At 39.2% G+C, this 16,754-nt stretch overlaps 1 protein-coding gene across 2 annotated transcripts in view; it reads left to right on the top strand.

The window, feature by feature from the left end:
• The window catches only part of LPCAT2 (lysophosphatidylcholine acyltransferase 2), a 63,423-nt gene extending 47,515 nt beyond the window's left edge, over positions 1–15,908 (top strand). For both annotated transcript variants that reach the window (XM_079907580.1, XM_079907579.1), the window contains 3 exons: positions 5,464–5,562; positions 10,630–10,765; positions 14,264–15,908. In XM_079907580.1, coding sequence (XP_079763706.1) covers positions 5,464–5,562; positions 10,630–10,765; positions 14,264–14,448 — 420 coding nt within the window. In that variant the 3' untranslated portion in view covers positions 14,449–15,908. The remainder of the gene's footprint in view (positions 1–5,463; positions 5,563–10,629; positions 10,766–14,263) is intronic.
• The last annotated feature ends 846 nt before the right edge of the window (positions 15,909–16,754 follow it).

Raw genomic sequence — 16,754 nt, 5'->3', positions numbered from 1 at the left:
ATTTAGAATCACCGGGAGAGCTCTTGAGCTGAGTCCCACTCCACATGAGTTAAATACAAATCTTTAGAGGTGGAGCTCAGAGATAAGTATTTTTTAAAGCTCCCTGGGTGATTCTGATGAGCAACCAAGGTTGACAGCCACAGCTTTAAGGTTAGTCTGTCTTCACTGTATTTTTCATATTAGTCTCAGCTGAAAACTGAGGTCCCCACAGGAGTCAGTGTTGCCAGCTTCCAAAAAAAAGAAGATAGGAGTATGGAGAAACTGCCACCCAAAAAGCAGGGGTAGTTGTGCCTTTCTTGTGAATGGCCCTTGGTTTGGCTTTTTCATTTTGATTCAGGTGGTGATAACGGGGCAAAGAGAATCCAGGAATCCCGGGCCAGTAGACTCAGCTAGAGAGGCTGCATTTTCAAGTGCTCTGTTCATCTGCCTATTTAATTGGTTTCTACCCTCCTGCTTCTCTGGGTTTTAATGCATTCCCTCTCTCCCAATCTACTTTGGAGGATCATCCTGAGTTTGAAGATAAATCCTTCCTTTTTGAGTCATTTAGAGGAAAGCTGTAACTGTTGAAATGATGTAACTGGCCTGTTAACAGCCCTCAGCTGCCTGTTAGAAATCCCCAGTGAAAATAGGACAGGTTGGCATTTGGCCTCTGTGGACACCATTATCACCATCACATAATATTTATGAAATACCACATGCGTGTAATTCTGAATTGAGCCAAGCCCAGAGATCACATCCGCTTTCCTCAAGGGACTTGTAATTTAAACTTGGTCTGGGGAGCTACTTAAAACAGGTGTGGTTATATTAGAATGAGGCTGCAACCGCACATTAATATCAGGATCCCTGTTTTAGAATATGGCCACTAGTATGTTAGGCATGGCTGTAGTAATATAGCCAGGAAAGGGGAAATCTGCCAAGATACCTTTTAAGGTCTCAGAATATTAAGTTTATAATTTAATCTTTCCACATGATGGTTGGGGAAAAGAAAACGTAGCCCCACTTTTCTCCCCTCACTTCATTTTAAATGTTTTATGAAAGTTAAGACAATTATCTCACACTAGGGGTGGTATTAAGTATTTCTCTTGCTCTTCAAGTTAAGGGATTACCTACTTTTATGATTCTCTTCCTGCATGCACAGGGCAAAACATCCTGAAGTTACCTAAGTTTCTCTTGTTCTTTTCTGAATTTGTGTAAAATTTGACAAATATCCCCAGGCACTAGAGTGGATCCCAGAAAATTTAGTCCGAAATCTGGATTTTTCCAAGTAAACAAACCTTTGGCATTGTGTAGAACCAATAGCCTAACAAGTGATTGAATTTCTTAATTTCCATCCAATGGGTTTTTTTGTTGTTTGTTTGTTTGTTTTAGTTGGTGTTTTAAAGACACATCTTCAGTGTAAGAGGGAGTATTCACCTGATAATTTTTTTCAAATGTTGCCTTTTCTACATGGAAGACTACTGATAGCCTAAGATGAAGGGCTTTCATTAATATAACTCCATCTCATTTTCAAATTTCTAAAAGCAATACAATCAATGTAGTAAGTTGAAAATAATAATGATTTTGTTTAAATGTGAAATTATACAGCTACATTTTTTAATTTCAAAATATCCCATATGATTTTGAAAAACACCTTAGTCTTGATTTAATACACTGAATTCTGTAACCTATAATAGCAGGAAAAAGAACTGTGTGTTCTGTACCTAAGAACAGCAAATGTCCAAAAACATTCAAAATTTGTATATCGTCTTAAAGGTCACTTTTAAAATATTTTTTGAGTAATAGTGCATGTGATTTAAAAGTTGATTTATGTATCAACTTCAATCAGAAATTTCATCAGTAATATTGCACAACTAACCCATAGTCAGGCCTTAAAAAATATTTGCTGAGGCACCTGCAGGGCACTGATACTTAATGTACATATTAATCTTGAAGTGCTTTCAGAATTACTTTTTTTTAAATGTCTATTTTTAATGCTAAGTAGATTAAAACAATTTAATCCCTAGAAAATTGACAATACAATTATGCAGGTGGGTAGAAATATGCTCTAAATAAGAATATTGAGGTAAACAGAATACCTCTTCCCTGACTCTCCTGGATAACTGAGAATTTATTGAATTTGAATAATAATACTCTTCCTGAGGAGTTCCATTAGTTTTTAAAGGAAAGAACCACAGCTTTGAGGAATAATTTTTTACCATGGGACTGATTTGAATTTGAAAAATTAAAGGAGTGTATTTTGCTGTATACTTTTTTATTATCTGTTTTTGAATATATTTTATCAACTTGCCTGCTTTAATTTGAATGATTGGGAGTCAGGTAAATGTTTAGGTAAATGTTAATTGTCATTGTGGCAATAGTGAGTTTTGTGACCTCAAGTAAAACTTACATCTCAATTTTTCATTAGTAAAAATGAAGAAGTTGAACGGATGATTTCTAAGATTCCTCCCAGTTCTAAATTTTATTATTCTGAAATTGGAACCTTAAAATGTATTATTTTATTAGTCCTATAATGAAATCTCTCAGAATAATTTCTATGCTGCCTTTTTTCCTTCACATTACTAGGATGAAAACTTACATATAGTTTCTCATGTGATTGAGTATCAAGAGTCTGCTTTAATATTCTTTTGTCGGTCAAAGCCACTCATATAAAACTGTTAAAGAAAACCAGGGGTCCAGAATATTACCTTTATTCGTGAATAGCAGTAATACTAAGGGTCTTTTACATTTCTCTTCCTCCATCTGAAAAATAAGCTATAATGCTTGACCTGTATTATACATAGGGTCCGGTAATATAGATAAAAACTGGATGCCTCACAATAAATCAAAGGCGTATTTCCAATCATATTACCTATGACCATATCTTCAGTGTCCATAGATCATTCTTTTTTTTTAATTTATTTAATTGAAGTATGGTTGATTTACAATGTTGTGTTAATTTCCACTGTACAACAAAGTGATTCAGTTATACATATATATACTTATTTTCATATTCTTTTCCATTATGGTTTATCACAGGATATTGAATATATTCATAGGTCATTCTTATATCTATACTTCAGAACTTCTTTTTTTTTGAATTTTAGAATTTTATTTTTTTTATACAGCAGGTTCTTATTAGTTATCCATTTTATACATATTAGTGTATAAATGTCAATCCTAATCTCCCAGTTCATCGCACCACCACCACCCACCTCCCCGCCATTCTCCCCCCTTGGTGTCCATACATTTGTTCTCTACATCTGTGTCTCTATTTCTGCCCTGCAAACCGGTTCATTATACTTCAGAACTTCTATTCAAGACTTCTATGTTGCTTAGTGGAGAAAACCAATTGCAGAATAAATTTACCTTTATTGAGCATATATTCATGGTACCATAAGCTGTTCAGCCTCTAAGGCCTAATGAACAACAGCCCTCCATAGTACAGAAGAAAATTAAACGTTAGTGGCACAAGGAAAATTATGTCCCTTAAAACTCTGAAACTTCTGGGGTGATGAAAATATCGTAGCCATCAATTGTGATGGTGGTTACCCTGGTGTCTGCATTTTTTCAAAGAACATCAAACTGTACACTTAAAATGGATGCTTTTTATTGACTGTAATTGATACCTCAATAAAGTCGATTAAAGGAAAGGCAGAAAACAGCTGTCTTAGAGGCTGGTAATCAGACAAAAATGGAAGTCGGATGACCTGAGTTTTAAATCCTAGGAAGAAACCCTGTTACTTTAGGGAAATCTTGAATCCTCTGTTTCTACCTTCTCCGATGAGAAAGTGAAGGTAAATTATTCCTTTTTAGTTCCCACCCTGCAGCAAGATAAAGTAGTATGGTGACAGTGAGTCTTGGTTGCTTTGAGAAGCTGAGGAAAGCTACAAGATTTTTTTTCCCTAGAAAAATGTACATATAAAAAGGGCTGGGACTTCCCTGGCGGTCCAGGGGTTAACACTCCATGCTTCCACTGCACGGGACACGGGTTCGATCCCTGGTCAGGGGTTAAGACTCCACGCTTCCATTGCAGGGGGCAAGGGTTCGATCCCTGGTCAGGGAAATAAGATCCCGCATGCCCTGTGGCTCAGCCAAAAACAAAAAAGCAAAAAAAAAGGCATACCCTTTCAGAGGCTTCACAGCCTTCCCTTTCAAGCTCATCTGTGAAACCCCAGTGAAAAACACTGCCTAAGTGTCTTAAGGTGAACCCAAAGTATCAGTAGTAGGTGAGAGTAGGTGAGGAAAAGGTAGCATCGTTTTTTAGCACCTACCTGTGTGTGCTAGGCAATGGGAATACACTGCACAGAGGAAGGCAATCCCTGCCCTAGAGGAACTCTTGATGGTTGAAATGTAGACACTCAGTCACAGTTAAAGATTACGCTCTCATCAGTGCCAAACATCTGCTAACCTATCAAGTATCACACTTAGCTTTGTTGTTACTAGTTCATAGTTCATCTGACAACATGAAGATCTTGCTGCCAAAATGATTCCACACCTGGGATTATAATCATTGAGCTTATTGTCCTCTTCCTTTCTTCCTCCTCCTCCTCCTCTTTCCCCCTCCATCTTTCTCTTCCACTCTCCATCTCACTTTTCCTTTCTCCTCTTCCCCTTTCCTTCTTGTTCTCTCTCTTCTTTCTCTTCCTTCCATCCTCCCTCCTTCTCTGCCTTGCCTCTCTCTCCCTTTCTTCCTCTCTTCCTTAAGCTTTCTCTCCTTTCTCCCCATTTCATCTTCTCAGTGTTCCCATCTAGGTGAGTAGTTCATGTGTAGGAAAAACTCTGTATTCGGTCAGCATGGATTAGAATTATCAACCCCTTCTTTTATAATACCATCAAGAAATACCTGCTGCAGTGTATAGATATAAACATCATACGAATTAGGTTTAGTTTCCAAGGCTTAGAAGTGCAGGATCTTCCAGGGCCCGATATCACTAAGGGGCCCTTGAAGTTGCTCGGGTTTGCTTACTTTCTCCTGCTTTATTGCAGAGTAAGCACAGAAAGGAGAAAGAATGTAGCTGTGACTATTGCCTCAATTTGCCCCTTTCCTTTCCCTTCTATCTCCTACATGGAGAGAGTCTCTTAGTGACCCACTGGTGTTGGCCATCATGGCAGGCCCACCATCGATGGTGGAATGAAGGCTTCAGTCCCACCTAGGATGAAATCCCCCATCCTGCTTCCCAGAGAGGCTCCCATCAAGGCTGAGCTCAAGAACCCACAATGAGTGCCATAGAGCCAGTCTAAATGAGCCTCAGTGATAAAATGTTTATATTGATCACTCAACAGTAATATATTTTTCTTCCTTCTGAGTTGGGAATAGGTGGGCCACTCACTAGCTGTTCTATCTCAGTGCGAACATTTTTCCAAATTGGCTCAGTGCATGACGAGGCTGAGCTGCGTGGCATGTCTGAATTTCACCTTGTGGGCTGTGATTAATAGTCATTCAACCAGTGGCCCTGCTAACTGATTTCTACCATCCTTTCACAGAACCACGATGGCAGTATCGACTTCCGAGAGTATGTAATTGGCCTGGCTGTCCTGTGCAACCCTGCCAACACAGAGGAGATCATCCAGGTGGCATTTAAGGTACTGTCAGCCCCACTGAAATCATCTTGGTCTGTCTCGTAAACAAGTGTTGACTCTAAGTGTATTATCTGAAAATCAGTGCATCTATTACGAGTGTTTATAGATCTGCTGTGACATGTACACGAGGGCAATGTGATTAAGACAATCGCTACCGAGAATAAAGAAAAGACAAGCATCCATTTAAGCAAAAAGAAAGTCTTTGGAAGCAGCCTAGTTAACAGCATTAAAATTGAAGAGCAGGTGATTTCATAAATTAGTTTAAAAATTATTTCTTTTCAGCCTCCCCATTTTGGAGCCCCAAAGTGAGGTTTATAAATAAACACCACCTGTCTATAGTCATCCCAATTCACCAGGCAGAAAGTTCTGATCCATCCTTATTTTCTCACTCTGTATGTCAGAGATATTTTAGGTGATCTTTTCCCGATGGAGTTTACTTTGTTGTGGTGGTGTCAGGTGAATACCATCATAAATGTCTCAAGTTTCCACCCTATGTGTTTTCCTGTATATCACATATATTGTCACAGCAGTATGGGGGGTTGAGGGGCAGATGAATAAAATCCATGTCGCCCATCCCTAGCAGAACTTAATGGAGGTTTGAATTATGAGAACTCAGATTCCATTTTATCACTTATATATGCAAAAAGGAGAGGGAAGAGTACATTCCCAAAGTGTGTTTTGGTTCTTTGGAGATGAAACGTGCTTTATCTAATTAGTATTTGAATGGGATGTTCCCTTCCATATTTTAATCTTACATGATCTGCTCTCAAGTAAAACAAAAACTTGATCTCACTTACCAAGCTGTGTATGTGGAATCTTATCATACAGCTCTTTGAGTCTCTGCTTCATCCACCATAACAGCTGAGGACCTTCCCCATGCCTCTTTCCTACTCTTATTTCTTCCTTATTTTCTCTGAGAAGAATATCCCACTGCGTCCTCAACAAGTGTTTTCCCCTCTATCATCTAGAAAGACTCTCTTCCTCCCAGAGTCCTTTCTCACGTCTTAGAGGCCACCTGGGTTAGCCTCACGAATTTCCATGTGTTCTGTCCTTGACAGAGGAGTCCCCAGGTTGACTTTTTATTTCAGATTGGTTTCAACTGAGTTAACTGCTAGGCCTATAAAGAACGTAAGAGGTTGATGCTTAGCAGATGGTCTCAAGGCAAGGGCCAGAACTCTTTCCAAGCTGAAAACTTTTACAGACTTATTCATCATAAAACCTAAAATTATACACATAGCTAACTTATTCCAACCCAGACATTTCTGTTTCTGTTCTGAGATTGTCTGTGTGATTATAAGGTCAGCTGGGCAAGTGGTCAATTTGGGTTTACCAGTGAAAGACCTGATAGAAAATTTGGCCCTTAATCATAGTAATTATTGTCTTTAAAGAAGTCCTGAGATTTTTCTCTTGCCTAGACCTTGGTTTTGAGGGGGGACAGGGAGAGGAAAGAAGAACCTAAAACTATAATTAGCTCTTTTCTTCAGTAAAGCAAGTGTCATGTTTTACTTTGGTTATTTTTTTATCCTTCTCAGGGGTGTATGATGTTTTGGTTTTTTCGTTTTGTTTTGTTTTGTTTAAGTGTCTATTTGCCTATTTTATTTTATTTATTTATTTTTTGGCTATGTTGGGTCTTCGTTGCTGTGTGCAGGCTTTCTCTAGTTGCGTCGAGCAGGGGCTACTCTTCGTTGCGGTGCACGGGCTTCTCACTGCAGTGGCTTCTCTTGTTGTGGAGCACAGGCTCTAGGCATGTGGGCTTCAGTAGTTGTGGCTCATGGGCTCTAGAGCGCAGGCTCAGTAGTTGTGGCGCACGGGCTTAGTTGCTCCACGGCATGTGGGATCTTCCCGGACCAGGGATCGAACCAGTGACCCCTGCATTGGCAGGCAGATTCTTAACCACTGTGCCACCGGGGAAGTCCCTGTATGATGTTTTTGAAAATTATTTTGGCATGCTTCTATTTTTCATTTAGTAGTATCATTTTGTATATATACAGAATGCATTCACATCCTTTTATTTGGGTAACACTTCACAGTTAACTTCCCATCTTTGATCATATTTCATCATCACGGTGACCTTTAGAGGTAGAATATTAGTCAGCATTCTTCAGTTGTAAGCAGTCGGCATAGACTCTGGTGGAGGAATCAGTTGTGAGGACAGCAAGCAGGCTCCAGGGAATACTCCAAAGCAGGCAGCTCCAGAGGTCCCAGCTGCGGGAGCTGCTCTACATCTCCCTTGGGCACTGCTGTTAGAGTGAGCAAACTCCAACGCTGTTCATCATTCAAATTCCAGGCAGAGTCCAAATGGTCTTGGACCATGTGCTTGCTAGGAAAGACAGGATGTTTTGATGCAGAGTCCCACAGCATTCCGTGCACTGGGGAGATATCGCTCCCCCATTCTCCAAGGAAAATGGGGTGTTAAAACTTCTACCAGAGCCCAGATCATGAGATTTACCTTAGATCTGGGAACTCTGTAGTAGGGAGGCTATTGGGAGCGATGAGGAATTGAGAGAAATGGAGGGGTTTTCGTGGGGTAGTTGTGACAAAGGACAAATGGAGAGGAAGTAAAAGTCCCCAGAATGGACGTGTGAAGGAAACTTACACAGACGGAAGAGCCATCAAAGGACCAAATTTAGATGATTTGATAAGTTGGTGAGAATTCTTTAGGAATGGAAGACTTTTACAGAAAAATTAGAGTTTGTGAGAAGGTGGGGGGAGGTTGTGACTGAATCCTGGCAGTTAGCGCCTGAAGTCCAAGGCCCATAAAGAGCCCCGGGGCTACTGTTGTGAAAACAAATGCTAGCTAATTCACTTTGCGCTTTCCAGCTATCTTATCGTCCATTTAGGGGCTGAGTAGTAGAAAATGGACTAGGCGTCCCAGTGCCTTCTTATCTGGGAGCAGCAAATCACAACTTCGAATTATATTCTTCTCCCCCCACCCTAGTGAACAATTAAAACACTATTCAGTATTTGCTTATTGTTCTTTTCATGATTATCACACCTCATCCAATGCCTGTTTTTGATCGTGTATTTGGTCAGAAGTGGATACCTTAACAGCAGGAACTGTAGATATTTGCCTGCATTTGGGCGACAGCTTGACCATTTACAAGCTGTGTGACCTTGGGAAAGTTACCTGGCTTCCTTGTTGCTCAGCTTTCTCATCTGTGAGATAGGGCTAATAACAACACCCCCCCTTACATAAGACTATTATTAGGGTTCAATGAGTGTGTAAAGTGATTTGAACATGTTGGATCAGTGCCTGCAAAGAGTCAGTGTTGATATCATGAAAAAATGTTAATACCCTGGAGAGGATTATGAATATGGCATATTAATTATCTATCAGTTACCCCTGCATTGCTGCTTGACTTTCAGACTATCCCACCCTTTCCCCTCTGCCTATAAACATATTGTCTCTCCCTTCCTGAAGGCAGCCTCCTTTTGTACGTGGTTATTACCCCATTTATCTCCTGTGCTTTATTCCATAATTTCTTAAAAGAAGAGCCATGCCTGTTGCCTCCATGCCTCACCTCTCTAATCATTGCTTGATTCCTGTTACCATCCGTCGCCAGGATCTCCTAATTGCCAAATCCAGCAAACCTTCTTGCTTCTTGCTTGGCCTTCCTATGCCATTTTACTCTGTTGGCCATTACCACACTCAGAGTTTCTTCCTCTTTGCTGAAAACCTTCCCTAGCTTCCAAGATGCATGCTCTTTCTTTCTGCTTCTCCATGTCTCTGGCTGCTGCTTCTGAGTTTTTCTGGCCGGTTCCTCTTCCCTGCACACACCTCAACTCTTGCTGTTCCCAGGGCTCTGCCTTACTTTGTGCACTTTCCACAGAGAAGCTCAAACACACTTGTAGTTTCAATCTTTACCTGAATTCATATCTGAAGCCTCATCACTCTCCTGAGCTGATGTGCTCAATCTTAACTTCCTCCTGGCACTTCTGACTCAAATTTAAGCTCTCCAGGTCTAACCCTTGATCTCATTGGGAACCTGTTTTCCCACTCTTGGTAACATAACCCTCCTTCACCCATTTGCCCAAGCTAGAATCCCTCAGCCGTCTTTAGCTCCTTTTTTTCCATCACTACAGACCTCTAACTGATATGTAAGTCCTGTCTTTGCTTCCTTATAAATTCTGTCTCTTCCTGCCCTTCCTGCTTCTCCACCCCAGACTCTTAATTGTTTTTCATGCCTCTAGTCCTTTCAACTTTCTGCCCTCTCTCCATCCTCCACACTTTGCCTCAGAGCTCCCTCAGTTCACAGGCAATCACCCCACAGCCCTTCCCATCATAATCCTGCAGGGGTAGATGAGGCCTTATATGGCCATCATGATCTGATCCTTGCTTGTCTTTCTCTCTCCTGACTTGAGCCCCAGGCAATTGCCTGCCAGTACTTGTATGTTCTGGGAACATCTCTTCATGTTTTAAGACCCAACTCAAATGTCATAAAGCCTTCCCTGACCTCTCCGGGTAGGATTCATCTTGTTTACACAGGACTCCCATGTGCTTTTGTACTTACTATGGTTATATCCCCTATTTTTTCCATGTGCTTTTGTACTTACTATGGTCGTAGCCCATATTTTTCTTTAAAGATTTATTTATTATTTTATTTATTTTTGGCTGCGGCACACAAGATCTTTTGTTGTAGCGCACGGGCTTCTCTCTAGTTGTGGCACACAGGCTCCAGGGAGCGTGGGTTCTGTAGTTTGTGGCATGGGGTCTCTCTAGTTAAGGCACGAGAGCTCAGTAGTTGTGGCGTGCGGGCCTAGTTGCCCTGCGGCATGTGGAATCCCAGTTCCCTCACCAGGGATCGAACCTGCACCCCTGAATTATAAGGCAGATTCTTTACCACTGGACCACCAGGGAAGTCCCTATAGCCCCTATTTTAATCCTATCTCTTTCTACCACTAAACTATAAGTATTGTGAAGGCAGCAGATACCATACTTATGGACATATATCCCTAGCCCCCCACACAATGAATGTCTGAATTACTAAACAGTTTATTTTTTAAGATTATTACATACCACCATTGCTCTGGAGGAGCTCATTCTTAGGCTTTATTTTCTTTTTCCTTCAGCTCTTTGATGTTGACAAGGATGGCTTCATAACAGAGGAAGAGTTCGCCACCATTATGCAGGCTTCCCTTGGAGTGCCTGACCTTGATGTTTCTGGTCTCTTCAAGGAAATAGCCCAGGGGGATTCTGTTTCATATGGTGAGTAGGCAGTTTGGCTCCTGGTTCGGTGTACTGTACAGTATACAGTGTACATCCAGACTATGACTGACCCTCATACAAGAGTGTTGTTTCCCCCCACTAATACGTTAACAATAGAAGTAATAGTAACAATGATGATGATAGTAATAATAGTAGTAGTGGTGTAATGGTAGAAGCTAATTATTGAGGACTTACCATATGCTAAGCACTCTTCACACATTTTATATGTATTAATTCATTTATTCTTTATAGCAAGCCTATTCAATCAGTACTCTTCATTATTCTTATGTTACTGAGATGCAAAGAATTTAGGTGACTTACCTAAGATCATCTACTAGAGAATGTCAGAGTTGTAGCCACAGTAGAGGGATATGGACTGAGGCACCCACAGTAATAACAGTAGCTAAACCATCTATTAATGTTTCCTGTTAGTGGCTTAGATGAGCTTTCACGTTCATTATCTCACATCATGTTGATGGCACCCCTGTGAGGTAGGGACTATCGTGGAGGAAGACCTTGTGGCCAAGTGGCAGGTCCGTCCACCAGTGACTAGCCTTTCTCCTGATGGCTCGAGTCCACACATGAAGACAAGTCCCCTAAGGGCTGAAGGGATGGTTCATCAGTTTCACAGTGTCCTTGGGAAACACACCTCAGTGGAGAGGCCTCTGCCTTAGCTTTGATATGGTCGTGGTTGTCAGCGTGGCTTATCTTCCCCAGTCTTCTCTCATGGGCCAGAGGGGGATTCCTCTTGAATGCCTTTTTCCTTCTGGTGTTCAAAGAGTTTCAACCCGATAACTTTCATGGGATGGGGGAATTAGTTCATAGACTTCTCTTACTCTTCTGTTTTTCGTTTTGTTTTGTTTTGTTTTTTGCGGTACGCGGGCCTCTCACTGTTGTGGCCTCTCCCGTTGCGGAGCACAGGCTCCGGATGCGCAGGCTCAGCGGCCATGGCTCACGGGCCCCATACGGGATCCTCCCGGACCGGGGCATGAACCCGTGTCCCCCTCATCGGCAGGCGGACTCTCAACTACTGTGCCACCAAGGAAGCCCTACTCTTCTGTTTTTAATTACTGTCATTTTGGCTGTCCTTATTCTATTTTAGGTAATTAAGTGTACTTATCTATTAAGTTCATTTAAAAAAAAAAAAGATAAAATGGCAAGTAGATACTGATATAAAACTTAAGAGTCTGGGCTTCCCTGATGGTGCAGTGGTTGAGAGTATGCCTGCCGATGCAGGGGTCACGGGTTCGTGCCCCGGTCTGGGAAGATCCCACATTGCTGCGGAGCGGCTGGGCCCGTGAGCCATGGCCGCTGAGCCTGCGCATCCCGAACCTGTGCTCCGCAATGGGAGAGGCCACAACAGTGAGAGGCCCGCATACCACACACAAAAAAAAAAAAAAAAAAAAAACTTAAGAGTCAAAAACCCCATGTGTACTAATTCGCTGACCATTTTCATTGCATAGTTAATACTCTGTATTACTCCAAACTACAAATTTTGAAAAAGTATTTGGAATAGCTATTTCAATGGAAACTAATACTAAGAATTATTTGTAGGTAGTCATATTTTTACCTGTCAGTTTTAGTATGTTTTTAGGGAAATCTACTCTGTTTTTTGGAGTTCAACCTTTTTCTTTTTAGAATACACAGAATATCTCCCTTTCCCCAATATTATGCAAGCCCACTTTTTTTTGCAGGAATGTTTGAGGTATTTAAGTATGATTTTATGAAAGAATAGGTATAGAAATGTATCATGAATGTATCCATTTACATTATTTAAATGTGGTAGTTTAAATTGTTTTCATTCTTGGTTTTCCTTTAGCCAAATTAATGCCCAAATTCTACTTATTGCCAGCTCTCAGCACTTCTAGAAATGAGTTACTCTTTAATGCCACTAGCATCCCCAAAGAGGACAGAGAGCCTTGATCTTTTGACCAGAGCACAAGTCTTAAAATTAAAGCTCGTGGTTTCAGTAGATCAACACTCCTGCCCACGTATCTTAGAAGTCACTTATGTCCTCTGTATCTTTGTCATTGAAATAGACTCATTCAGATAAATCTTTATTTCGGATGTTAAGAAAGAACAATTAATAGCTTGCCTGATTTGGAAATATAAAGTGCTCTGTCAATGCAAAATAATGTTGTAATTGCAAAGAATGATCTGGGCTCTATCTGGTGACTTCCTCATCACTAAGACCTGTTTTTATCTTCAAGAGTTGCTAGATAGTCTAATGTGCCATGAAGTAGACACTTGGTTATCAGAGGATTTTTTTTTTTAGTGAATGGATAGAAATAGGATATTGGGTTAAAAACCTTTTATTATAGAGTCAAATAGCAAGCTGATTCAAAGACCAAGCTCACTTTGCTATATAAGCTCAATAAAGTTTTCTCCGTCCAAACAGAAGAGGAGAGAGAAATGTCAAACTTGAGGGTAGCATCATATTTCAGAAACTCCAGGTTACCGGAGGCTTGGGTTCAAATTCTGATGGTTAATTTTGTAAGCCTTCTATACTCTACCTCACTTCCTAAATCTCAAACACCTGAGATAAAAGGAGGCCTACTACTCAGGGGTCTTGTGATATGATTAGTGAATATTGTACACGCTACTTGCCCTTACTGATCATAAGTCAGGGCTCAGCTTTTCAAGATGGTTTATTTCTTTACCAGAGTTAAAGGTTAAAATAGTTTTAAAAGCCAGTGATAGAGAGTCCTGGGTAATAAATTTTGTTAACATTTTCTATTACAAAAAAATAATAAAATTACATAAAACATAAACATAGAGCACAACAAAGTTTTACAAATGAACCCTTGTGTAACTACCACTCAGGTCAAGGAATAGAGCTTTTCAATAACTCTAGAAGCCTCCATGTGCCTATTCCCAAATAGAACCCCTTCTTCTGTCTTAAAGGAGGGAACTGCTGACCTGACTTAAAAAGGAATCTTTGCCTGCTTTGTTTTAGCATTTCACCACAAAAGTACACATCTTTAAATATATTTTAGTTTTGCCTAAGTTTTTGAACTTTACATAATGGTCTCATACAATATGTGTTCCTTTGCATCTGGCTTTTTTCATTCAACATTATGGTTTTAAGATTCATCCACATTGTTACAACACAGCTATTCATTCATCTTCATTGCTGTGTAGCACTTTGTTCCACAAATATGCCATGATTTACTTAGCCATTCCAACTGTTGACAAACATGTGAATTGTTTCCATTTTTTACCTATTATGAATAATGTTGCTATGAACATTCTCATACCTGTCTCCCAGAGCACAATACGCACAAATTCTCTCACTTATATACCCTGGAATAAAGTATGCATATCTTCAACTTGACTAGCTAATGGAAAAAACTATCTCCCAAAGTGGTTGTATAATTTAAAGGGGTTGAGTAATAGACTTCTACGATCATTGTATTATTAAGATCATATGTTAATCTGCATCATGCCAAAAGAAGATTCACCTCAATTTATTGGATTTTGTTTTTTTTCCTCTTTTAGAGGAATTTAAAAGTTTTGCCCTAAAGCATCCAGAATATGCTAAGATATTTACAACCTACTTAGACCTCCAGACGTGCCATGTGTTTTCATTACCAGAAGAAGTCCAAGCAACTCCCTCAGTCGTAAGTAATAAAGTCAGCCCTGAAAGTCATGAAGAGAGTACCTCAGACAAAAAGGACGACTGAAAGCAAACATTCCTAATAAGGAAAATGCGGTGGCTTTTACTTGAAATTTCAAAGGCATTTACTCATAGTATTTTATTTGTGATTGAGTAATGATGTTTAAAATAGAAAGCTTTTTTATAAAAAAATGATAGATTTTCTTATTGAAATGCTTCTATTCACATGTGTTTATCAAGTAATATTCATTTTCTTTTACATTATATTTTGCTATACTGATGGGCTTATTGGCAATAAAGATGTTTTTATGGATTTTCCAGGTTAATTTGCATATCCAAATGAATGAAATGGTCTCCCTTATTTACTGATGAGCATTAATCAACGCTGCAAAAAGTTTTAAAAGTATAAATAATTTTTCATTTACTTTCCTCTAAAGAAATAAGGTTAGCTTTAATCCCTTCCCATTCTAGAAATAAGAATGAAGAGTCTGAGGAACGTTGCAGAATTTTATACCTTTAACTTCACAGATTCATTTTTTCCATTTGCATTTCAGTTTCTTGGATCACTAAACATGGGGGGATTGGAAGGGAGAGCTCCGCTAATTAGATGAGACTTCTTAAAAACTCATATTCTCTTGACCATGCATCCCTATTGTAGATTTCCTTAACCACCTGCTAAGGAGATCATAACCTTTTGCATGATCTACAGATTTAGAACTTTGTTTTAAAGACAACAGCTATGGCCAAAGGCTGTGTGGGAATTGCCTTATCGAAGGTAACATTAATTGCCTAACGAGAAAAATTGTTTGCCACAGAGTTTAGTTTAATTTGAGTTGGGTAGTTTAGAATGTAGCCCTTGCCCAGTAAATGAATCAAATTTACTTTATTTATATATTATTAGAATTAATATATTTTATCATCTAAGTGGGAGTTTTATTTTATTGTGTCCTCTCAAATTTTAGAGCTTGCCTGAAATATCTACAGGGAAAATACGAAAGGTTCCAAATTATCACCGAAAGCTAAGGAATCCAAAAACCTACTTTATTAATGCAAGACCACAATTTAACCCCCAGGCAGGAATTTAACGGTGATATTTTTTTCCTTTAGGTTAAGCAATAATTTCCCTCAAGTGCTATTTTATTATAGTCACACATGCTTACTAAAAAGTTTCATCCTTAAGTATGAAGGATGAAACAGTATGATTGTTTGCTTTTTACATATCTTAAGCTATTTAGACAGAGCATTGAATAAGCTGAAAACAATTTCTTAAGTAATTAGGAAAGTACATCTTTATAATATTGGTTGTCATATGCAATTGAATGTATGTATTACTCAGGTACCATGATTTTTATCACAGAAAACCCACATATTAATCCCATTAATCATGAAAAGGTAGCATTTTAAATTACAAGCTTGCTGTGAGGCTCTTGAAAGTGATCCCATTGTTTTCCTGTTTTAAAGTAATATTTTATGTTCTTTAATTCCACTTCTGCCAATGTAATATTCCTATTTTATTATGTTACTGAACAAACTTGCTACATAAAATTCTTGGCAATTAAAAATTCTGGTTTTGCCATTTTGTCTCAAATGTAATATACCTTTTTAATATCATGGTTTGAACGTAAGTTTGCATATTTATGAATGTGATTAATCATTTTTGTTTGCATTTAAGCCTTATGAAATGTCAGACATAATTTTACTCTAATGAAAGACTCAAATTTTAGCCAAAGCAGCAATAGTTATTATTCCTAAAGAAGTTAACTTTTGACTGGTAGGGTGTATGTAATAACACAAGTCATGACTGTCAGTACTACTACCAACGAGGCCTCTACTTTTATGCCATCTAAACAAAGATTTCCTTCAAAGAGTTTTTTCTCCTCTTAGAATTTAAAGTAAGAAATTAAATTTAACTAAATCAGTTAAATGCACTGTGGTTTTATATAATAGTTTGAAAAAACGAGGTTACTCCTTGAAATGAGAAATACTAGATCCTAAGACCTATAAAGACCATAAAAATTTCCATCAGAACAGTTCTATTGAAGGATAACAGCATACTGAATGCTTATAGAACAAGTTGCTTGCATTATGCATATTTAATTCTCCTTTGCCAATGCTTTTAGAGTGTTGGAAGGCTGAGTGTGATCGCTAGTAGTGCTACCTCTAATGGATATTTAAAAGAGCCCCTTTTAGAAGACACATGGTCTGCTGTCTGCATGAGGCACAGCAGTACAGATATCTGACTCCCAGACTCAGGAGCTCTCCCTTTCAGACTGTTACAGATGCAAGGTGGTTAGTTGATGCCAGTTAATTGATACACCATTGCCTGTATTGGAACAAGTGGGCTCTCGACCACAAAGGTCCTTGTGGAATTCT

The sequence above is a fragment of the Stenella coeruleoalba genome (assembly GCF_951394435.1).
Source record: "Stenella coeruleoalba genome assembly, chromosome: 20".
NCBI lineage: Eukaryota > Metazoa > Chordata > Mammalia > Artiodactyla > Delphinidae > Stenella > Stenella coeruleoalba.
The sequence above is the reverse complement of the archived record's forward strand: the minus strand, read 5'-3'. Positions and strand labels throughout refer to the sequence as shown.